At 40.3% G+C, this 25842-nt stretch overlaps 2 protein-coding genes across 3 annotated transcripts; both read right to left on the bottom strand.

The window, feature by feature from the left end:
• Positions 1–139: 139 nt before the first annotated feature.
• LOC135627888 (uncharacterized) lies at positions 140–15340 on the bottom strand. Of its 2 annotated transcripts, none has more exons than XM_065134325.1 (8): positions 15182–15340; positions 13062–13179; positions 12037–12284; positions 5955–6074; positions 5700–5841; positions 2141–2280; positions 1982–2017; positions 140–1110 (listed from the first exon to the last, which is right to left on the bottom strand). In XM_065134325.1, exons 2-8 carry the CDS (start codon positions 13135–13137, stop codon positions 307–309), a joined length of 1566 nt encoding a protein of 521 aa, XP_064990397.1. In that variant the 5' UTR covers positions 13138–13179; positions 15182–15340; the 3' UTR covers positions 140–306. The 2 variants fall into 2 exon arrangements, with proteins under 2 accessions (XP_064990397.1, XP_064990398.1); XM_065134326.1 differs by having other exon boundaries at positions 15150–15304.
• Positions 15341–19042: 3702 nt separating this feature from the next.
• Positions 19043–23124, bottom strand: LOC135627885 (zinc finger protein CONSTANS-LIKE 13-like). The gene is made up of 4 exons (XM_065134312.1): positions 22212–23124; positions 19947–20171; positions 19358–19638; positions 19043–19251 (listed from the first exon to the last, which is right to left on the bottom strand). The coding sequence occupies exons 1-4, from the start codon at positions 23010–23012 to the stop codon at positions 19137–19139; spliced, it is 1422 nt and encodes a 473-aa protein (XP_064990384.1). The 5' UTR covers positions 23013–23124; the 3' UTR covers positions 19043–19136.
• Between the last annotated feature and the right edge of the window lie 2718 nt (positions 23125–25842).

The following is a 25842-nucleotide window of genomic DNA, read 5'->3' as shown; positions in this document are numbered from 1 at the left end:
TAATAGGGATTATGCTTTGAAAGCAACTCTCAGTTATATTGTGTAGCTGACAACCATTTGCCGTATCATTTACCTTTTATTTCCGTGGGATGCACAATGTGACTAGACATTCAATATGACTACAGCAATCAACAGTATCTCTACAAACTGGCGTCCTGCTTCAAGAAATTGATCACTAATCAGTTTCTTACATAAAAGTTTAGTAGAGCAAATCTTCAACCATTATGGTGCATGTAGTATATATATCATGAACAAATTATACAGCACCAAAGCATTCCAGGTTTGCATACAGTTCTTTGTAACCTGTCATTGCCGGGTCAATGGCGGTGGCGGTGCCGGTAATGGTGGTTGGCCAAAGGTATTGGGCCCCTCCGATGCTTGAACATTGTGGAATGGATTTGGAGCACTTGGACCGAGATGAATGCCAAACATTGGCGGATAATTTGGGAGAGGTGGCAGAGCTGAACCATAGACATATGGGATGCCTGTCATAGGTCCAGCAGCTGACGGCATGAACTGAGTGGTGATAAGTGGGGGTGGTGGCGGCTGTGCTGATGGCAGTGAAGTTGATGTAGACGGCAGCGGCTCTACAATGGGGCTTGGATGAGTCCCTGGTGGTAGCAGCGGCAGCTGATGCTGTAATTGAGGATGTGGAAGAGATGGCAACGGTGGCTGAAGCGGAGGCTGCAGCAGCAGCACATGAGAAGGCACACTGTTTTCTGTTTTAAGCCTCTTATTGTCGGAAGAAAAATCTTCTTTGTTTGCCTGGCCAATGACACCCTCCGAGGCCAGAGAGGAGAGGACATGGCACAGCATTTGGGCGGAGGAGGCAGACGCGGTGAGTTTTGCTGCCACTTCAGCAGCTGCCGTTCTCCGGTGTTCACTCTCAGAATGAGAAGAATTATTTTCGGTGAGAGGTTCCTCCTGGGTGCATCTGGTGGAAGTTATTTGTGCTTCGTCCGAGGAGCCAGCAGTAGCTTCAGGGGCAAAACCAGGAGAGGTCTCAGAGAATGCCAATGATGATTCCTTGGTTCTCTGCTCGGCTGGGGGTTGTTCACCATTAAGCTGTGCGGAGGCAACCGTTGCTCTCTCATATCGTGATTCAGCCTCCTGGAAAATGATTGAACAACGGTGATCAGTTGGAACATCAAGAGTCTCATGTTCTTTGATAAATCAGCACAAATGAATATTTGATAAATCCACGCATTCTTTGTTATTTTTTATTATGCAAATCTACAAAACAACTACTCTCATATGATAATGCATTACTCAAAACCATAAATACATGTGACGGTACATTAATCTACAAAAGAGTGTGTTGAGCATCTGGAGCCTTGAATATTTTGGAGCAATTTAGACTCACCCATATATTCTTCAACCACAAAGTACAATAATCTTACAACAGATTCATACTGCCTCCATCTTGTGACTGTCCCAAAAAGGCACCGTGCGTGGTACAGAACCTGTGCAAAATCTGCCTGTTGATATATTTGATTTCATAATCCTGAGAGGAACTCTTGACTTTTTTTAATTCTTTATATAACTCCAGTGGCAGACCTTAAACGATGGTGACTCAGCTATAGAAGTCTGGACCCCGAGATATCTAGGAATTGACATTATAAACATCATCATGAAAAACACCACAATCGTGGATAGTGTTTCCACTATATATAGTTCGACTTATCAAAACTTGAAGAACACTCAGATACAGCATCACATATGTATTAGTGGCCTTACTAACAAGAACAAGAAGCACCATTTTTTCACTTTTACATATATTTAGGTAAGGCTATCACTTAATTTATCTGTCACTGTGCTAGCCATCATGTGTTAAGAAGAAACTGATCCATTATCTGAATTAACGTGTGCTAAGCTTTATTTATTAAATGATGCTTTTGATAGATTTGGATAAACAATACACTAAAAGTGCATCATATATTACTTTTATGTAAACAGAACTAAGAAAGTCCAAGAAGAGTACCTGAAGTTGGTGACGAACTTGTTCGATCTTTATTTCCTGAAAAACCAATCCCAAACAGAAAATAAAAAGTGATTAGGAGTATACCTGTGACTAGAAAAAAAAATCAGTAAATTAAAAGCTAGCATAGGTCAAACATAATGACATCTGCCAGTGACTCACCTGCTCATGGAGGGCTTCTTTCAAATACGATATCAAAGTTGCTCTGGACAATTCAGCTGCCTTTAGTTGTTCTATGCACTCTAATAGCATGTGATGCTGCATCTGCAACTCTCCCATGACTTCAGATCCATTTATACTCCCTATTCATCAACCAGAGTCACAAAAACTCCATGTGGGAAACAAGAAATACAAATATGAATACAATCATATGTCTACACAACACATACCCTGAAACATAGCTTGACAGTATTTAACAGCAGTAAAAATGGTACAATCACAACAAAACTAAATGTATCCAATGACTACACAATACTACTACCAATCTACAGATGAAGCATGGACATGAACACGATACAGACACAACATGATATGCTGATACGGCAAATCATAAAAAGGAACACAATAAGGTATGCAAAATACATATCAATATAAATGAGTATTTCTGTATGTCTATATGTAGATATAACATGTCCACTTTAGAAAATATATAATCACCAGGTATGTAACTTATGAGCTGTGTGATGCTTGTCATATAACTATTCACCCTAAAAGCACACGAAAGAAACATTAAGGAGCCTTCTCACGTTCATGTTCAGGGAAAAAGTCTAATACATATGTATCCCTAGTACATGACATGCCCAACAGCCTTACATAGATGATATGTATTTAACATACATATCATACATTCAGTATCCTGTATATGTTATGATGTCCTGAAATATCTTAAAAGTCTGAAGCAATATTGAATATATATATATATATATATATATCAAAGTCCAACACAAAATCATTTTAAAGTGTCCATGCTCCTCCGTGATGATCGCTCATTTTTCTTGTAAAATGCAGAAAATGTGAAGCAAAGAATCACAACACTTGAAGGAAATTGATCTGTCATTGGTGAAAGAAAAAAGTTCAAATATAGTGAAGCAGACCTAATAGGAACTTAATATGTCAAATGACAGATGATTATTTGCAAAAGAATAAACCATCCTCGTAGTCTCTTCAGATTGACCAGACAAGCATTACGGTTAAACACAGATAGGTAAGCAGCTTAAAATGTCCATGCTTGTGTCCTCTTTTGTGAAGAAATATGTAGCAGAGGCAGAAAGAAATTGATCTGGCTTCGGTAAGGGAAACTAGAATTCTTGTTTTAGTGAACTGAACCAAATCAGCAACTCAATATGGTACAAGGCACAAATAATTAGCTAAGGAAAATCAATCTAAGCATAATTTTCCCGATTGACCATTGTCAACTTTGTTTCTCACAATTCCTTGACATCCCACAATATTACTGGTGAAACTGTCAAGAATTAACCAGAATCAAAGATTTTAGGCCAGTAATACAGGAAAAGAAATATAATCCTTTGTTACGAAAAAATTTAATAAATGACAAAAAAGAGATGAGGAAGAGGAGAATATGGCAGGAGCGAAGAAGAAGAAAGAGGAATATAATGACGAGGAGGGGAACAAAAGAAACCAACATGTTCTTCACCCGACAGTCATCAACTGCTTGTCAGACACTGCTCATCTGACTGCCCATTCTCAATTGCCAGATCAAGTGCCACTATACACTGCATGCCCGCTTGCTGGGCATTGGAAGGGAGAAATCAGACATAGAGACAAAGGGAAGCTCACTCAAAGAAAGGATCTTTCAAATTTTAAAGTATAACAAAATTAGAACATTTGATGTCTTTCGTTCCTGCTTTTTCTTTTATTCGTTTTAATATTTTTATATATTACATTTAAAAGAATATTCAGGTTGATCTGAATTCACTAGTCTAACCTAGTCAATCTGGTCAATTCCAGTACGAGAACATAGGGCCAACCTTGTCGCTGATCTTGGCAGGTCTTGCATCTTAATGGAGAACATATAGATCCATTCAGATGTAAAATTACATAGATTGACCATTGCTAGCCTGAAGCATGTTCTCTAGAAGCTGGAAAAACCTGAACAAGCATCTAAAGAAAGAGATCGCACTTAATACCTTTGTTAAAAGCAATGACATTGATAGGATAGCCAGTCTAAAACAAAATTTGACTGTTCCACCCCAGAGCCATGAAGCAATCCTAGACATGACTCAACAATTGCATATTTTATATAATCAGGAATCTAGATAATCCTATTCCCTATTTCATTAATGTACTGTATTCCAGCCAAATATTGGCATGATTCAGGTGGATGCCAAGGTATTGGCATGCTACAGTAAAAAATGTATATTGGCCTTTACCATGTCATATTTACCAAAGTTAGATTGCCTATTTGGGCATCGTTAGTCATACAGGCAGGCACAGTAGGAATGTGAAGTCAAAGCACAGGTCATCACAAATAAAAAAAATGATGTTTGAATAATACAGTAGTGATAACAGTCTTCATATTTAAATTTAAAGCCTTTATTTTCTTTTTCATGCAGTAGTGAGGTTAAAAGAACAAAAGGAAATCAAAGGAAATATCTCTCTCTCCCCCCTCCCTTCTATATACTTCTCCCTCTCTCTACCTCCTCACTCTTGTATGAAACCCCATCTCTAGTACCTGCATAAGCATGCAGAAGATAGCTCTCTTCAAGGAAAGTTAAGCCCTGAGGTTTAAGCAAAGAGTCAAAATTGTTGTCAATCTTGAGATAATAAACAGATTAACTTTTCTAATTTATTCACCAGTTTATCAGTGAGATAATAAACAAAATGAAAGTTATGTTTTCATTTCCCATATCGTGTGAATCAAATGAGCTGGCCAATATGACATTCACTAGGCACAGAGTCAACGACTGTTAACAGTATACAAGCCGAGGTACAAGGACCTCAGTTCAGGATAGGGGCTAACTTTTTCCAATACAACCTACTAGAGTTGCATCCCTATTGCTCAGGTTATTGGCCGTGTCTTTCTTGCATATGTTACAAGAGCCTAAAGTCAAAATATACTCTATGGTGTCCTACTGAACTGAAATGTTCACATATGCACATATAATCATGTAGCATGAGTCCATTGATTGATGATATATGTTTGGTGATCACACAACTCCTGTAAGTCTAAACTTATTCTGTACATTATGACATATTGATGTATATGTGTATATGAATACAATCTAGTAGCTTGTTACATTGGTTAATATACTGTTATTTCCTTTTGCAATTCAATGCCTCTTAAAATATATTTTTCTTTCAAATTTGCTTATAAAACTATAATGCCAATATTCGATACATTATTCAGGAAACGTATAAACGGGGATATTCAGGTGTACGGTGTGATTGTCAGCGAGAACATAAATCTGAAAATCACTCAAAACCAAATACTTTTAGCTGCTACATTTCATTAAAAAAATCATATATAATCTACGATATTAACTATAAACTGATAAAACCACCACAATTTGCTTGTTTCAACATGGCAAAGCACAGTATTTGGTAACGAGATGATAAATGAAACCAGTATGGTACATATGGCTTTACTCCTTTGTCACATCCAAAGTTAACTTATTATGTGATCCAAGCATAACTATATAAACAAAGCGAATGAAAGTAACTTGAACATTTCCGAGTAGATTAGAAAGGATGTAATATGTACCATATTCAATATCACTCCCAAGTTCCTTTTCTAATTTATCAACAATGCTAATAGCACTTTGACATTTTCTAAATAAAGCTTCTTCATCACAAACATGATCATAGCTTGAAATGATCTTCTCCAGAAATTCACTAGATTGCTTCTGCACATCATACATGCAGACAAACATTAGTGGTCAACATCTTGCATGTTTTCATGCACAAACTTACATCAGAGCATGCTCACATAGTCAAAGATGTGATTAAGGCTTCTTACCGACTTGTAAATAATGGCCTTCACATTTTTATTTCCATTTTCAAGCCTCCTTCCCGATATTTCTTCCTTAAGAATTTGTCCACGAGAACCGAAAACTTTACGTTCATCCCATATGTCAACCTGAAAAGATAATCAATTTTAAAAAGAAATACATCAAGTCAGCTGATGAGATCGGATAAGGCTGAGATGTGTGTCTGCGGTCATTAAAAAAGAAAATAAGATGTGTTTACATTCATGAGCAAATAAGTGTGCATGGTAGAAGATAGAATAAGATAATTCCTAAAGATGGTCCAAACGTGTCAAAAGAAGATCAATACATGTCCCAGTCATCCAAGGTGACTAATGGGATTGGTGGTCAAGAGGAAAAATGAGAACACTTAAGAAACCTAATTAGAAACAATAAAATGATATTCAACTTATCATAGTTTGACTAGTGCTATTGCCCTAGATAAAGATCCATGGTGGGAAAAAAAATCAATGTAGTCAACCAAAAACAAAGGGAAGTATTTTAGTTTACCGTGTGTTAGAATAGGGGAACGGGAAAAAAAAGGACAATATAATAATAGAAATATCGCTTCTTTTTTCTTCTTCTTAACCAAAAACAAGGGTAGAAATCTAAGAGATAGTGCCATGTTGTCACGGACAAACTTCTAAACAAGGTGTTCGATGTAATGCTTATACATGTCCGTGTCTTTTGGCATGTTCATGCCTTGTACAACATGTAGAGGGGCGGCCGAAGGCTTAATAGTCTCATTTTAGTTGGGTTGGTGGCCTCTTTAGGCTTGTAAATAAAGGTTGTGTCATGTGGACACGTGCGAGAGATTTTCGGTCTGTAATGGACCATTTTACCCTTTGTTGTGCCACTGTTCAGAGCTTATAAAGTATGTTTGTAATTTGCATTGTCTATGAAGTGTTTTTCGGACATGTTTGCTTGTGGATCCCGATTGAGGCGTTCTCTCTAACCCGTTCTCTCTTTTGGTGGTCCTAAGGGACAATGGGAGGCTTCGGGGAGGCTGACCTTTGCGGACGGACACGCAAGGGTGCCGCACGACTTAGGCAAAACCAGCTAAGTCCGTGTCATATGGTATCAGAGCGGGACAAGCACTCATAAAAACACTTAGTATGCAAACGTGGGGGACCTAGCGGGGCTGCGTTGAGGGCAGTCAGCACACGCGTGAACGTTTGGGGGAAAACGGGCATGGAGATGTAGGGGAAAAGGAGTCGCTCAGAGGAGCGAGCATCTGAGTTTGGCATTCAGAGGAATGGCCAACCCTTCGCGCAAGAGGCACCACGAGAACAGGCAAGCTTGGAAGAATGTGGAGCGCACAAAGGTTGGGATGGCTGAGTTTGAGCTACGGCTCAACGTTGACAACTTTACTTGATGGTGCTCAAGGCAAGCGAGGCGCTTGGCAAAGGACGAGACCATGCAAAGTGGAATGAGTTGCTCAGCGACCGAAAGAGTTGTGCAAAGCTCACAGAGGTGAGGGGAATTGCTAACTCGAAGAATTCGGTACTCATGCATGGGCTTGTATGCGGACGATGGATTGTTCGTGGCCATCCCAAGGCGGTCGAGACTCGGCGCCATGGAGCATTGAAACTTTCTCTTCGGCATGCGAAGGATACGTCCGGAGGAGGCTGAAGTGTGCAACGAGTTCAGCATGTTGCTAGGCCTTGAGGGGTGCAGCGGTGGTTGTATTGACGTGGAGGCGCAATCTAGCAAGTGCGTTTGCAAGAGGCAGAACAATGCACAGTTTGTTCAACAGATCGGAGTAGTCCAAGGGGATGGTGGTCTCCGAAACGAAGAGAGATGTTGCTCCAACGGGACAGTTATCCAGGAGGGATAAGTCTCGGCTCTCCAGAGGGAGAATCATGTGAGATGGACTTCACATGTTGAGGAGGAGTACCTCACAAACAACAACTCCACGAAGCTCAATGGACCGAGCAAGCAGCGAGGAGTTGTCGCATGATCTCGCTTGAGAGAATGCATTGGTGGATGCATTGCGAGATCAAGTGGGGGAGCGACCTGAAGCAACTTAAATGAAGGTACACTTAGAGTCGATATGGAGATCGGACTCAAGGGAGGGCTGACCCGTGGAATGGTGGGCACGAGGGCCACCATCGACTCAATGCGAAAACGAGGAGCGGAGCAACTTGGGTGTAACTTGACGAAGTACCCAAGCCGCATGAAGGGAGCCAGCAGAGAAGTTGGAACATGGAGCAGAAGCACAGTGCTTTCCTTAGACAGAGGTCAAAGACATGAACTCTTGCAGAGGCAAGGGTAGGATCATGTTGTTCCATGGGTCCTTCATTCTGACGGAGCGGACTCATCTTGCATGGTGCCAAAGACGAAGGGAGCTTCTGGGCACATGCACCTTATCTCGGAGGAGCATTTGATGGAGGAACTAAGGCGACTCAATTTGCGGAGGTAAAGTTGGGTTCAGAAGGCCTTAGCACGGGGCAAGAGGACGCAGAGACGGGTACTCTTGAAGAATATGCCACAGTGTTGCCATTCAAGTTGCCATGAAGGAAGCGGTGCGCAGTGGAGATTGTGCTGGTAGGGGCAGAGGCCCAGGATCCAGACAATGGTGCACAAACTACAGTGAAGTCGGGGGACTTCGGGAGCTACTAGGCGACGGATTGTCCTAGAGCGGTGCTTCATCTAGGTGTGACCCAAGAGTGGGTGGATGAAGGTCGATTGCCAAAGGAGCGAACAAAATCGAAGGTGGAGGAGACCCTGCGATGTATTGGCAGAGGCCACACATAGAGGGTTCACAATTCGAGTTTATTCCACAAGGATCAGAATGCAACAGAGATGTCACCAGGAGGCGACATGGTGCAGCGGATCGTGGTGGAACAGTTCGTAGCAATGCGATACACACGACACAGTCCCGTGAGGGATGAGATCATATGGAGGTATGATCGGGAGCTACTAGGAGCTCCGCTTTGGTGAACAACACGACGGCAGGAAGGGCTATGGATTCAAGGAGTGAAGGCCATGGTACCGCAGAGGCGGGTCTTCCGGGCGTGCACCGAATTTTGCATCGGATGAAAACCTTGGTCATCAGCATATGGGGGCTGGGTTCCACCAAGGGAAAAGTTCGAATGCAAGTACCAATGAGTCCCATGGGAGGGACTTGATCATGCAGAGGTATGATCGAAGCAGCTGGAGAGTTGGACTGCTCCAGAGTTCATATTCGCTTAAGGGAGCCCGACAAGTCAGAGGACAAGGTCGAGTAAGCGAACGTTACTACCAAGGAAGCTAAGGAGAACAGAATCGGTGCAAACTCTACAACGTGATGGCAGAGGCCATGCATGGGAGTTGCAGTCTGTCTTTCCATCGACAAAACGGACTGCTTGGAAAACACAGAGGTGTTGAAGCAGGGGGTCGAAAGGGGCGAGGAAGCGACGACGAGTCCAGAGGGACTTAGCTACCCAAAATCAAGCATCAGTTAGAATGGAGGTGGACTCAGAGGAGTGCCACAGAGACATATCTACTGATTGTGAAGAAAAGGGATTCAGAGGCGAGGCGACGGATAGTAGTGCCATGGGCATGGCAGCGCCATGGTACCGCAGAGGCGGGACCTCCGTGAAAGTCATTGATCCCTTGCTCTCATGGAGGGAGAGCGCTTGGTCGTGAAAGGGGCCGAGGAGGTGGAGCATGCAGAGGCAATCTCCAAGTACCGAGACAAGGCTGAAGGGCAGAGGCCAAGAAACTTCGTAAGACCGGTGTCAACAAGTTTCTCATCAAGATAGCCGTAAGTGAAGGACTTCGGGTCATGCAAGAGTGCACGACCAAGGAACGAAGCAAGCAGTACGCGGTGTTGTACCTTTGTTACTCAGTGGAGTAGGCGGCAGGGTTGATGGAGAAGACGGTACAATCCCAGGGGCGACCTCATCTATCAGAGAATTACTCCAAGTTGGGGTGAAAACTTCCTGCATTCCAGAAGTTCAATGGCATTGAGAAGGTGAATCACAGTAACTAACTCAACGCAAGGAGTGCAAACACTTCAAGTGCTTCAGAAGTGTGAGCAAAGAGCAGGCGAAGGCCAGTAACCAGCTCGATGCATGAAGTACAACCTCGAGGAGGCGGGCGAAGTCAAGTAACTTTTGCCTTCTCAACTCTTAAGAGAATGGGCGAAACCGAGTACCCCAATTCTCTTATCTATCCAGCAGAGGAGCTCTGCACAAGTTCAAAGACCCTTCGAAGATAACGGAAGACAATAGTTGTCAAATCCTCACCAACGGTGATCAGTGCTACTGAGAGTAGATTGTCTGCTTCATTTCCCAACGAAATGCCAATCGAAAGCGGAAGTGATGCGAACCTACTTGGATGTGACAACTAACTGAAAGAAGAGTCAATGAGCAGATTTTGTGGAGGAAGGACCCAAAACTTCAGAAGTTTACGAGACGATGCTCGTTAAAGCTCCAACAAGCATCCACCCAGTTCGAGCAGCATGTGGAATTTCTGAGAGACTGGCGCAGTAAGGATGGTCTTTTCCTTCATCTGGGAGATCCGCAGGAATCAATGAGGATCAACACAACTCAGCCAACCCCACACCAGAGTCAGAGTCATTGGCGAGTTGAAGCAGCATGGCGGATCAAAGGTTCGACTACTCAGAAACAGCAGCGGAGAGCAGCTGGGAGCCAGGAGGCGCATTGCAGCTGGAGCAGAAGATTGAAGACTCAGCAAAGGCGAAGAGTTGCAGTGTTCACAAAGGCTTCGACGAGGACGTCGAAGGAATAAGTGGGGGAGAATGTCACGGACAAACTTCTAAACAAGGTGTTCGATGTAATGCTTATACATGTCCGTGTCTTTTGGCATGTTCATGCCTTGTACAACATGTAGAGGGGCGGCCGAAGGCTTAATAGTCCCATTTTAGTTGGGTTAGTGGCTTCTTTAGGCTTGTAAATAAAGGTTGTGTCATGTGGACACGTGCGAGAGATTTTCGGTCTGTAATGGACCATTTTACCCTTTGTTGTGCCACTGTTCAGAGCTTGTAAAGTCTGTTTGTAATTTGCATTGTCTATGAAGTGTTTTTCGGACATGTTTGCTTGTGGATCCCGATTGAGGCGTTCTCTCTAACCCGTTCTCTCTTTTGGTGGTCCTAAGGGACAATGGGAGGCTTCGGGGAGGCTGACCTTTGCGGACGGACACGCAAGGGTGCCGCACGACTTAGGCAAAACCAACTAAGTCCGTGTCAATGTGGCAACTTATAACTTTGTATCAAGATCCCTTCTTTAGTACTAAAGTATCCCAAAAAAAAACTACACTAAGATTAAAACATGTTAATTTAATCTGAATCCAAGTTCATCACCATTTCAAAGGGCTTCGGATTGACCTCTTCTTTCCACACCTAGTATAAAACCGAAAACGTGTCTCAATTTCCATCACATAAGACTCGACCAAATATCCTCTCTAAATGAGTCTGATAAAAATGAATCAAGTTGGACAAAACTACTGCCTCATATGTGAGAAATATTCTGTAGAATTTTCTACACACCAAGCAATAAGCTTGATTAAGGATGACCCTGGGTGTCACAACAAGATTACTTCTTTGCTATCTAGGTGACCAAGGTTCCAGTCATGTGAAAACTTCTCTGCTAGCAAGGGTCTGACAGATAACTTTCACCGTTGCCAAACACCAAATTAGCTGGAGCCTCGTGCACTTGGCCGCTCTTTTTTGTGAAGCAATCTCAATACAGATTGGTGTCAACTGATATTCCCCAATCTGTAAATATCAGATGGCACTTATTGGTCCAATTGGCATTCAAATCGACACCCACTACACAAATATGCAGAAACAAGCAATAAAATTGACATGCACATAAATGTTCACAATAAGTTACTGCCAGTAGTTGGTAATGCTTCTTCATAACAAGTAAAATTATAGAAGCCCATGCATGTTTAGTCCTTGATAGAAACTTAAGCATAGGCATGAAAGACATCTGGGCACTCATTTTCATCCTTACATAAGAAGAAACACCAAAAATGTTTCAGCAGAAGGTCATGGAATCATGCTTTTAAATGATAATATGAAAACACAGAATATCTAGATCATGAGAATTGACTAGTTTCAATTACCAGTCTTAGTACAGTTTTCCTTCCAAATTCATCTCCATTACCACATACATCATTTAAAGCATCAGGAAGAACTTTCCAGAATTCATTAATGAACTCTAAACCTTTTCTCCGGCTGTTCTGCAAAATATCATTAGCAAGGTAGAGAAATGATACTCTTTGTTCCCTCGGAGAGCAATAAAATTGTCTCTCCCATGTTTCCACAACTTGTGTTGCTTTGTTCATGTGGAAGATGCACCAATGTGATAAAGCTTGTTAGAAGTTAAGTATGTTACATCACATGGCTCCACTTGGGTAAAAAGAAGGGAGAGAACTGAAAATAACTTAATTGCTTTGACAGTTGGAAATAATTTAACCTCTATAGTGTTAATCATTAACCTCTAAAAAGGTGACCAGGTTCACATAATTTCAGAAAAGTTTGAACAGTAGTTTGAGAGAGGAAGAAATACTGGCCTCTTATGTAAATCTGGTATATATATGCAACAAGAAATAAATAGAGGGAGAATACTGAATATCATATAAAAAGACAAAATATATAATTAATTCACTTATAGTATGTTGTATAAGCAAAATATTTGTAATTCGTTTTATATAGTTCCAAGAGATGCAACTTATCATTTATTCTAAAATTGCTTGAATTTAAATTAACTAGCATTTTTATAAGTCCAAGAGCACACTTACACCACATTTTATGCAGTCCAAGTATTACTTAACTCGTTCTTGATAGAGGACAAGCACATGAAAAAATCATGCGACTTATAATTTTCTACAATAACTACAAAAACAAAAAAACAAATCATCTGATTTGCTATATAGTTAAGGTCCCTGAGTATGTTGATTTTTTGTAATTAACAAGGCACACAAGTAACAGCAAAATAGCAAGGTAATCATCACACTGTACAAAAGCATGAAATACTTCCAGTCATAATAAATACGAACACCAAGTTCATTATGTGCTGCCATCAAGAACTAAGCTATTAATTTATTTATTTTCCAAATTAATTTCTACTAATTCAACTGAAGGATACTCTCTATGCTCTGCTGCGTATTGTTGAGCTTAGCAAGCTTATCCACCAAAATCTGCCCATTAAATGATCCGTTCATTATTCCTGATCTGAAGTTCGGAAATTCAAAATACCAGAAAACCTGCAAAATGAATTATCAAGACAAGTATAAAGTGATGATGCAAAGAAGAAGAAACAATAGACATAAACTAAAAAAATAATGAACATGTCCGAAATGAAGAATGTATATTCCAACCAGGCATGAATATTCTTCACGTAACAACTTCATGAGAGAAAATAAATTCAAATCAACCAATTGTGAAGAATGCAGGTGTGGCAAGAGAACATCAGTGAACTCGATTGTCTCAGTAACTTGATCACAATAGATATAAAAGTAGGAGAATATTCATTGTTTTAACTGAAAAGGCTAGCTGAAGATGTTTTTAAATTTCACAGCAAGGGGCATGCTGTGTTGAAATTACAACATAATATTGGAAATGTCACAGGATCCACTCCAGGTGTCAGAGATGCTATACCAAGCTAGTATTCTGTTGGGATGCCCTCAACACATCATGAACCATCATGCTATTATGGTAAGAAACAGATGGAATGGTCAAAAACTTAAATCCATAGGGGGAAGAAAACCCCAATCATTTTATGAAATCTTACAACTAGCTATTGACATGATAATAATCTTAGCAGTGCTAAAGCATCACATTTTGAGAAAGGGCCAAATACTATGCCATCAAAATAATGGCTATTATTATCTATATAATTTTTCTCATTTGTTAGTCTATGTTGCAGTTAGGTTGTTAAGAACTACAGTTTGACAATTCTAATTTCAGGTGGCATAGCAATTTAAAATAACCACAAAATCCAAATCTTATGATAACAGAGAAACAGACATAAAACCTCCATCAAGCATATTCCTCAAATTATCAAGATTTATCAACTCCACCAAGTAAAGCAACAATCTTAATTACATTTCTAATTAGACCATAAAACTAAGAATTGAAATTTATTGAACACGATAATCATCAGATCATCAGCATAAGGGCCCCTGGAGTTGCTAACCTGAAATGACCCAGTCAAAAAAGTTGGAGCCAAATTCCCAGCCAAGACATTTTCCGTCAAAAGAGAAATCTTAATAAAACTTGAAAGGATAGTTGGTAGATTGAAGATCTACATTTTTGGTTGTACTTCAATCCATGTAATGTTAAACCCCTCTAAACATTAGCATTAAGAATTGAAACAACAAACTTTCCTATAAGAAACAATGTTTATGTGAGAGACGAAAATAAGCCAAGGAGCTGATGGAACAATATCACCTAAATGGAGCACAACCTGCTATGGTACTGAAACATATCCAAACTAATGTGAAATAGTAACTGGATAAAACAAGAATGTCATACTACAAAGATTATGTTTGTGTATTGTCACGGTGACATCCAAGACCACTAAATAGTCCTTTCACTAAGTCAAGAGCACCACTAGGAACTAACATAGACGTTCAGATTATAAAGCAGTAACAGTAAACCAGAGTGAATATTTGATTGATGCTTGGGAGGAAAAAAATTTTGACTCTAAGGGAACATGATGAAAAGATCATTAAGAAAAAAAAATTCGCTTTCAAGATAAAAACGTCAAGGGTTGTCTGAGAAACACCGATCAATGTGCTCACCGGTTGCTACGTGCAGTAACCAACACAGTACGTACTTTATGCGACACGCACCATGAAACTAATTGATACGATTATTTGAAACCGATTGCAAAACAATCTAAGAATCGGGTCAGCATTCATCATCCGCAAAATTCTTTTTTTATCTTGAATTAGTAGACACCATGAAACTGACTGGCTTGTACCCGCGACAATTTCTTTATTATGTCAAGCCCTAGAACAATCGCCAGCCAACATAATTTTGGGAGTAAACTTCAGTCAAACGTCCCCAAGACGTCAAATTTGGTGATTCTCGACAGAAACACCAATCGCGACCAACGAAGCTAGTAACCCCACTATGAACGAATTGGAAGGGCAACAAAGAACCACGGCAAACAACGAAGATAAAAGAACAAGCAACAGCATCAGCAAGAGGGGAAAGGAGAGGGCGAAACCTTCGGACCAGCTAATCGACTGGTAATCTTACATGCAAAATCTAGTGCGGGCGGTGGAAGAGCAGATCCAGGGTCCGGGATTGCTGCATTCTTGGGTGGGATGCCGGAAGGGTTAGGGTTTTGCCCTACCTTCTTTTCCTGGCTCGAGACGAGAGAGTCGGTTCGGATGAGTTTTTACACATTAATTCTTTTTTTAAATTAAAATTTCCTATACCCCCTTATAAATGTTAATATAACAAAAAACAGATTTAACATATCTATCCTCTGTATATATTAATTTAAGATTTCATATATCTTTCTTATAAATTAAGAGGAGAAAAATGACTTGGTCATCCATGTCTTGATATCAAATCAATCATAGATGATAAGTATACAGAGAATAGTATGGGCGACATAGACGTCAAATATAACATGACGAGAATCAATAATGGAACATCATAACAGGAGTTAGGCTATACGACTACAAGGAAAGGATTCACGAGAGATGGACGAGGTTATAGGACATCCTGATAATATTATTTTTTTTTTAGAATTATAAAAATTTTAAATAAAAAATCATGATACTAGTTGAGTCCAAATAAAGTAAAGGAGATAGGAAATAATATATAATTATCTCGAGATAATATACCTTCTGCAACGAGAATGAAAAGAAACAAGAAACAACACAAGACCACCTGCCGTCTCTAGCAAGATAAGTCCTCTCTCTCTCTCTCTCTCTCTCTCTCTCTCTCTCTCTCTCTCTCTCTCCTTGTTTTGTGCATGTCATGGAGGTCAATTATATAGGAGAGTTGCAGGAGTCAGCTATCTCCTTGTTGAATTCATACGTGCTAGGAGACAACTAAAAATAGTTGTGTCATCATGTAGAAGAAAAAGAAACGTATATATATGGTATTTTATGGATATGGAGCTAATTGTGAGTGCATTACAATCACATTGAACACTTTCATGTGCCTTAATGTGGCATGTGATATATATTACACTTTGCTAAGAGTAGCATGAGAAGAGGTTTATTGTTTCATGTAACAATGTATGCTTCTTTTCTGACTTGTCAAAGTTGTTCTTGTATTCATCTTTTTGTGATACATGAGACTTGTTCACCTGCTACTAATTGGTTTTCATTTTGTCTTCTTTCTGATTGAGCTTATTACATATGTTAAATGAATTTAAAGTCATCAATATAGTCAGCCATACATATAAAGAGGTGATTATAATGAATAGGGCCGAAACCATAATATATTTTACCTTTTTCTTGATGAAAAAGGATACTTTTATAATTGTTTGATTAAGCAATATATTTTACTCTTACAAAAGAAAGAAATTTCATGGAGAATTTCATCCAAGAATTGTCTTGCATTAGGGGAGAGGAGGAAGATTTCTCTCTCATTCCTTATAGCAACTTTTATGTTGGTTCTGAAAGCATTGTGGAGAAGTGTTCATCTAGAAACCACACTGAAAGGAATGAGATGGTGAGATGGGACAAAGTGAATCACTTTGTAGGTAGAGAAATGTACCAGTCAAGCTAACATATTTACCATGACATCAATCACCTTACCAAAGGTCTTTAAAGTCATCCAACTTCTAGGAATGCACTGAATCATGCAGGCTTTACTTTCACTCTACTAAAAAAAAAAGAGTTGCAATCCTTTGGCTTTGCATATGATGATTTTTCACACTTATTTACTGAAAAATGACTTTTGTCTGTAGCAAAAGCAGAATGACAAGCTCACATGACTGGAAGAAAGTTCTCACACACACATGTTGATGTTTCTTAAGAGTAGTAACTGCAATGACAGGTAGTCCATGATGCTCATATGACTCATAATTTGTGAAAAGATAATTATCTGAACATTGTTACAGTTTCTCTCCTCCTCTGGAATATATATATATATATAAAGTAATTTTCATATTTAACCTCTTTTAAAGATTAGCATACATATTCATACACCATTATAGTAAACCTCCATTAGTTGGTTATTAGTATAATGATATTGAAACTTAAGTTGATAGGAATTATTCATCCAAAAATTTTGGAGAACATGAGAAGTGAAATATTTGATGAAAGTTATTAAAGGTTTTTTAGATATTTAAAATTTAGTAATGATAGGTGTTGTTAGAGATAGTTTCTTTAATTTATTGGATGGATGTTAAGGGAGTGAGATACATAAAAAAGAATATATATATATATATATATAATATGTAGATGAGGTGACATCTGCACCATTGTCTTACTGCTATGGTGACCACTGGAAAAGTAGGAGAGTGGAAGAAGTGGTGAGAAGAAAGGTTGGGTGCAAAGTCTTCTGCATGGCTTTGCCAAAATGTCCAAGGATGTGGTTAAGTTTGTACCACCATCCAGATGAGAATAGAGACTCTGAGGAGGCCTTTTGAGGTCTCTCAGCTACTGCAACTCACAAGGTTTTTACTGCATTTTGGCTGCAGGACTGTCTTAAAATTACTGGGCTTCAAGTCTTGTCTATGGAATGTTGTTTTGCTGAACATAGATAGTGCAGTATGGACCTCAGCTTGTGACATGACAAAATGTAGTGGTAACTGCTGCAAATGTTTTCTTTTGCTTCTCTTACTAGACACCTGAATTTGATCAATAGCAATTACTTGGAATAGCAGAAAGTTAAAAGGAGACATAAGATCTCTTTCTTTTTTGGCTTCAGAGAAGCATGCTGATAAAAGGTACTGATAAAAAAGGGCAGTGACTTTTTTTTGAAGTCACTCAAACATTATTTAGAAAGGTACTAGAAAAATCTACTTGGGAATGGGAACTAAGTCTCATTTTTAGAGAAATCAACTTAAAAAGTCTTGCACTATTATTCTTAAGGGTGTTTTTCTTGGAAAAATCCTTTTCTTTTCCGACTTATCCCTCATAGACCACCACTATTTTTTTTGGGGGGGGATCTAAAAATAATGGTCTACTCCGATTTAATTAGTTAATGTCGGTCTAATAACTGTTGATTTAAGAGACAATATGAGAAACCAAATGAAAAGGAGTGAATCATCACCTTAGCAATTACAAAAAAGTGAGGCACTCTGCTGGAAAAGAAAAAACCAAAGTGGAAATAACCTACAGGTAAAAAAAAAGTGAAAAAGAAAGATTTATAGGATTTTTTATTGCCCTATTCATAACGATACGTTAATGTATTTAAACATGATTGCCTAATGAACCGAGAAAAATGAATCTTTACTGAGACATCCAAATTAATCAATGAATTGTTACACAAGTAATAAATCTTAAGTTCAAGTTTATGTATAATCATCATATATTATTATTTTAAAAAAAACTATAAGACGATATCCTCTCCTCTTTTGTCCATCTTCTTCCTTGCAGACCAAGCAAATCATGGGAGATCTAAATTTTCAAGGACGAATCGAGTTTGGAACTTAAGATAACGATAACTATGTGGGTTGATCTGGGTTCAGACATAGGCGCGTGCAATCCAAGCTAATCTATCACAACTATTAAAGGAACACCATGGAATTCTTATCAGACCACCTACATAAGAATCAAATACCTTCTTTCCTATCCGATCAATCTTAAGCAGAGATGTTCGGACATCCATTAATGGATCTAACTTGATCAGTTTCTCAACCAGAATCCATCAGACTACCTCCAAAAAAATCGGGTCTGGATTATTAGGTTCTTACAAATTAATCTCATTATTCTTGCAATATTATTGCATCAAAGACCAAGAGAAAGCGTAACAAAGTAAGATTTGTTCATCGTGCATCCCATGAAAAAGCAAACTTATCTGGTCTAGAAATCAGTGCCGGCAAACTAAGATCAAATACTCATCAGATTGAAAAAGCAATTCGGGAAAACCTGGTCAGTTCACGGATAAGCAATTCGTGGGGATAAAAGCATCATCAAAAGAAATATGATCTGATCAGCAAATGGAAACACCGCTCATTTCTTAAATTCCTCCCGGAAGATGTTGAAATGACAACTGGTATTTACAGCTAACTTCTTACCATCATTCAACCACCATTGCCAACATCTAGGGCCTCTGTGGATTTGACAAAGCGACCCTTGACTCGCTTCCTGGTGTCAGCCCTTGCTTTCCTGGACTCGTACCGAATGCGTTTATCGTAGCTGCGTATAATCAAAAGCATGGATGGTCAGAAAGGAACTCATCTGCAGCAGCAGTCTGATACAAGTAACATGCAGCAGAAAAAATCAGCACATTATTTATCCATGCCTGCGAGTTTTTCTTTTCTCCTTATACCGCAACATTGCGTCGCCCCTGTTTTTGACTAGCAGCTCATTGTCAAGCTTCTTTATTTCTTTGACCACCTCATTTCCAATTAGGGGTTCTCCAAATGAAATTTGTTTGGCACCACCGGCGGATCCATGCTCATGTGATGAAGCAACCAAAGGCCTTATCATGGTCGACATGTTATTTCCAGTGGCTGTTGGTCCCTTGACTGCCGGGTAGTTTGAACTGTGCTTCCACTTGGCAGTAGTGTTTATAGTGCTCAGCTGGAGTAAACAGGTCAGAGAGGGTAAGAACTACATGCATAAGAGAAATTAAGGAACTATATCATACTCTACATTTAACAGAAAATTAAATTTGCTCCTCGTATATAAGAGGAAAAAAGAAAATGGACAAATTTCATCTTGAAAAGATAGAGATATACTTGACAGAAATCCATGAACGCTTAATTGATTGTAAAGATTGCTAATTTGATAATCATATTACTAAACTGAGAATTATCTGATTGGGTACTATTATATTGGATGCGTTGTAAAAGTTATTGTCTTAAGAAATAAAAATCAAGATGACTCACAGTTTGAGACTGCATATGGTGGACATTAGGCGACAAGAAATCATCGTTTGAAGGACAATTTGCATCACCTATGTCTTCCAATACTTTCGTAGTTGCAAAAGGATTTTCCTTGAGAAGGTCATTGTAACTCTTGATCATAAATCCCTCATTGTTTGCACCATATGCAAATTCAAGTGCATAAGATTCCTTCTGGTCTCTAAATCTTCCAAGATTAAAATCCCATATCTGGACATCAGCAAATAAAGTTTATGGAGGAGCAGCCATGAAGTTGCAAACAGTATACATTGTCAGTACTGACAGTAAGGGAGCAGAAAGAAAGAAACATGATAGGCCAACATATAACTAACCTGTTGGATGACAAATCTGAGTAGCAAAATAATCACATACCTATGACCAAATATGGAAATTTCCACCAGTTTATCATAGAGTGAGAACACACCCAAGATCAAATATAAAAATTTCTACCAGTTCGGCTTTTAGAGACACCGAGTTTTAGGTGCAAATTATAAAGCTCAAATACACCTGAAAGGATTTAGCATGAATTGCATGAACTACTAGTCAAAATTGGCCATAAATCTCAAAAGGAATACTGTATACAACGAACAGAAAAAGATGGCGAATGAATCAAAATGTGACTTGATTTAGTCTCACATCGAAAGTAGAGGATGTATATATAGAACTAAATGGATCTACTATTATTAACTTAAAATTATCTAATCAATTTGGATCACATAATTCACGGGCATAAATTTAATGCGTTGGTTTTTCTATCGGATCACTCGTGACGATTGATATTAGACTGAATCTATTGGATTGATCACAATAATTGGTATCAAACTAGATTTGATATTAGGCATGATAAAAGATCTCATGTCACAACATGGAGCTATCATTAGGCTGAAATTTACTAGATATGAGTTATAAGTTGGGCTCTAGGTTTTGACAAAGACAGCAGGCCTCAAGTCAAATTATAATCCATTCGTACTTGATGGTGGCACCTCTGAAAAACGAACTGAGCCATCTTTCAGAAAATTAGATCTCCGAAAATGATATGCATGAAGACTCCAGAGTGCAGTGATAAATAATTGTGACTTCACGGTGCATTGACTAACAATTGCTACCTAGATGAAATTAATCCCTAAATCTGTTTCCTCGATCATTCAGTTTGCCACAATGTAACATCACCAATACAAAAGTATCATGTGCACAGTTACGATACATCTGTATGACCATGGATTTCGAAATTAGAAGAATCATGATTAGAATGCACTTTCAACCAGACACATTCCTGAGCCCATATAACATAGGTTTAAATCTCAACACATGATAAGGTACCATAAACCAAATTGACCATCTCGAGTAGACTAGTTTCTTCACTGTTTTGTCAATATTTATTTTATTCATAAAGTTATTGCACAGTCTTCCATGGTGTATCCTACTTGATGGCTTGCTCTACAATGATGCTTATTTAGAGTAGAAAGGAAGGGCATTTACTTCTATCTTTGGCCCTTTCTTTGTGAGTCGCAACTGCAACTACGAAAAGGGTGTTTTTCTGCTATGACATAATGAGGAATCAACCATAGAGCTGAAGCTTTATTTAGTTGTAAGATCTCAGAGACCCACCAGATCTCCATTGGAACCAAACAGTAATCTGGTTCTTTCAGTGAGAATTCAAGATTATCCAATAGAGGATGAATTACAACAAAATACCTAACCAAACAAACAAACTATGAAGCAGGAAGGAATCTGATTTTTTTCCCAAGCAAAATAGAATATTGCAGGCATCTTAAAGTGGTCAGAATATAGAGGGTACAAGTACAGGTAACTTGAGCACAGAAAGAACAAGGGACAAAAGATATGGTTGCTAAAAATATCTAAATCTGGCGCCTAAAGTTCCACTGGGTCAAGTTCTTTGGATATCCAACGACTAGATCTCCGGTTCAGATCAGATCTAAAATAGGGAAGTGACATTTTTATCCAGTTTCAGTAGTTCCAGTTAAGAGGTTCAGGACAAATTCTAGGGGGCTAACCTGTGAAATCAAGAACTGTTCAGCTACAACCATATCTAAGATCAGAATGTTCAGCTACTCCATTCTGCAATCAGCCTTCTTCCTTTCCACCGTACTAATCTTTGAGTTCATACTCAGAAATCACAAACTAATCTTCCAAAAGACGTTTTCTTTGATTCTAACGAAGTCCAACTATCACAAGAAAATCCAAAAGAGTCTTTGATTAGAAGAGATGTAAAGATGTAGAGTACGAAACCTGAGAAGGTTGTTCCGGAGGGCCGCAGTCCCACAGCAGATCCTCCTCCTCAACAAGACGATCGGTCCCCTTCAGCTCGGTCGGTGCCAACATGAGCAAGGAGGTGTATGGCATCGGCTGCGATTCCCGGAGCTCCTCGTGGCCTCTGCCGGTCTGGCACGGCGTGCTCGGGCTGAGATCGCATGCAGTCGACGCCGTCAGCTCCGTTTTGGCGAGCTCCATTAGCTGCTGGAACAGCGGATGCTTGTTCTGAGGGTTCTTCTGCCGCCTGACCATGCTGGGGATTTTAGGTGCGCAGGGCACGTAGAGGTCTCGGAACAATGGATCTACGGCCAGGGTCGAATCCATGGTCGACCAATTGGAGAACAACTGGTCCGGTATCGGGTATAGAGGAGGGGGATGGCTCGCCTCCTTCACGGAGAGATCGAGGCCCCAGGAGGCGGCGAGCTCGAGGGCGGTGGGGCAGCCCGAGAAGCCGTCGATGGGGACCCTCGTGTGGTGGTGCTGGTGGCCTCCACCACCTCCATCTCCGCCGCCACCGTGGGAGTCCCAGTCACAGTCGGCGCAGAGGGCGAGGCCGTCGGCGGGGCAGCGGGCCGCGGCTGGCTGCGACCCGCAGTTGTCGCAGATCGGGGACCGCACGTGCTTCTGGGACAGCGCGTTCGCCGCGTGTACGTGGCGGTCGCACGCGACGCAGAGCCGGGCGGCGTCCGCGCGGCAGAAGAGCGTCGCCGCCGCGTCCCCGCAGTACTCGCATCCCACCCCCCGCCGGCCCCCCACGCCGCCGTTCTCGGCCGCCATCCCCGTATCAAGAACCAAGCGTTCACCGCACGAATCGTTCTCCACCAGACGACGACGACGAATAAGTAGAAGAACCCTACCGGAAACCTTCAGCTCGGGAAAACGAGAAGGAAAGGCTGAAGCCCACCATTTATGGAGGACAGCCCCCACCCCCCCCCCCCCATCCGCGCCCCGAAGAGCCATCGCAGAAACCCCACATGTGGCGCACGCGGGAAGCGGAGGAAGAGCCGGGCGCCAAAGCTGTCCCACCCCAAACATCAAACACCACACCACAACGTCATCCACCCCGTCACTTCATGCCGACACGTCACGGAAAATCGAAATACGAGGCCCAAACGTCATGTACCGTAGCGACAACGACTTGATTCCTACCCGTACGGCTATTGGCACAATCTTGGTGGGGCCAAGTTCTCGCTGTGCCAGTGGTCGGTCCGTACCAACGTCGGTCTCACTCCTGCGTGCGGTTAAAAAGAAGATAAAGGAGGAGGGTGCGCCGCTCCAAAAGTGCGTGCTTTCTTTGTCCTCTGTTCTGGGTACTGTACGTCTTGACGGCCGAGAGATGTCGCCTGTGGCTCGAAGCTTTGGACTCTTCTGTCGTCGGCCAGCCGACGGTGGAGCGCACACACACAAAGAGAGAGAGAGAGAGAGAGAGAGAGAGAGAGAGAGACGCAAGGTTGGTGACTTGTGAGATGCAAGGGGAGGAAGCATAACCATGGGGCCGCTTGACCAAGGGTGGGTGTTCTAAATGATGACCAAGTTCATCCTGATGTGGAGACCTTTCGGCACATCCTCCTGTATCCGTCATGGCCGATTAATCTGTCTCACCGATTTTGGTAGAGCTTGTCAGCTCAAGGGTACTAACAGTAACCATTTCCCAATCAAAGAAGAAGGTGCATGCATTCTCCAAAGGATGCTGCCCTGTCTCTCTCGCTCCTCCAGTCTGCACACTCTTTACAGATCTGAGGTATCTCCCTTCGCTTGTGGGAGCTGCTGTTGCCATCCTCTCATGGTTACCTACATACAGCTCCTGCTGGATGACAACTGTTTCTTGCAAGAAGAACCACTCCATGGACTGGTGCTCTCCAGGGGATGAAACTATGTCTCAGCTCTTCCTCCTCCATGTAAGGTGTTGACTGTTGTGCTCAGGTTAGATTTAACCTTAGGGAGTTACTGCCATGAAAACACAAAGCAGCAAATCATTTGAAAATGGAGATGCATAATTTTCTATAGCTGCTGCAGAGTTTGGACTGAAGAAATAAGCAGGAAAGGCAGATTGAGCAGCAGCATGTGATGATGGTTGAGGAAGGGAAGAAAAAGGACACTTTTTTGCATTGAATGCTCTGAGGATGGCTAGCAGAGGATAACATATTTAATTCTGTGATCCATCAGCCATTGGCCCAATGGGTAAACTACAGTTACTTTCAGGGTGGTAAACTACACCATGAGTTCCTAAACTTCAGACTATAGTAACCTACTCTTCAATCTTAATTAGAACTTTAATTTGTACAGTGCAAAAAATCTACTTTTGCAGCACTTTGAATATGAGTGTGGCAAATAATATTGCTTGCCAAGACTTCTCATAATTGATCCTATATTTGCATTAGAGTAACAACAAACAAGTCATACAATATAAATATTTTTTATAGGTTTTGATTGTAATTTTTTTCATTCCAAAAAAATAATCTATGAAAGTTGAGATGCTTCATATTTGGGAGACCCACCAAGTCTCCTTTATGACTCAATAGATTTAAATGTGAACCTACATAGAACAGTCATGTTTGACCAAAAGAAATATACATTTCTTTTTCTTCATTATGTTATTGGAACACAAAAGAAATATACATTTTTCTTAAATGGTTGAATGTTTTTTTGGACTTGGTAGATAATTATGATGTGTTGTCTAAGTCTCCTGAAGTATTACTAGTATTGTTTAATAGCAAATGGTGATACATTTGTATGTATGTATGTATAGATATAAGTTTTTGATCAGATTTCAGTCTCAAAATTAATGGTTTTTGGCATTACATCTCCATGAATCTAGGAATAGCTCTTGATCATGAGGTATGATGTTTTGTAATGATGTGGTCCAAATTGGCATCCCAATAAATGATAATTTTGTTTTGTTCCAGTGGTGGATAGACCCAAATTGATCTTATCATCACAACATTCCCCAATTAAATTTCAATTTGGAAGGCTTTTAATTAAGTTACTTATCTAATCAGAATACATTATTTACATGACAAAAAAGTGCTATTTATTGTCATTGTTTGTTTCAAATTGGAATAAGAGATGAGATTGTAGCACCAAATGTATTTACATGTAGTTATTATGGAGTCTTAAAGTATCAAAATATTTGCATGGATAAATATACAAATATTAGTCTATAAGAAATTAATATACATATATTAATATCATTTTGAATTTTATATTTTTGACAGATATTGATAGTCAATGGTTGAAGATCAAATTTATGGTTAGAGAATAAATACAAAAATCACTAGTTTTAGAGGGATATATGTTATATAGAGGAGAAATAAATAAATAAAATAATCACTAATTTTAGAGGAAAAGAGAGGGTAAGAATGGGATAAGGTCAAGCCTTCCCATTGGTCGACGCGAGCGGGTCCCACGTCAAAAAGCGCATCCCCGAACACACCCGATGAGTCAACTTTAGATAAGAGTAAGAGACGGTGGTCGGTCCCACTGCGGGCCCCAGCCGTTCTGAGCTATCATTGGTCATCTTCTCGAGGTGGAGACCGGATCCGATATGATGGCCCCCCCAAGTCGGACCCGAACGCTTACCCATTCGCCACGTGCCAAAATGTGACAT

The sequence above is a fragment of the Musa acuminata genome, chromosome BXJ2-11, assembly GCF_036884655.1.
Source record: "Musa acuminata AAA Group cultivar baxijiao chromosome BXJ2-11, Cavendish_Baxijiao_AAA, whole genome shotgun sequence".
Lineage (NCBI taxonomy): Eukaryota > Viridiplantae > Streptophyta > Magnoliopsida > Zingiberales > Musaceae > Musa > Musa acuminata.
Note: the sequence above shows the minus strand (reverse complement) of the source record. Positions and strands in the feature narration are given on the sequence as shown.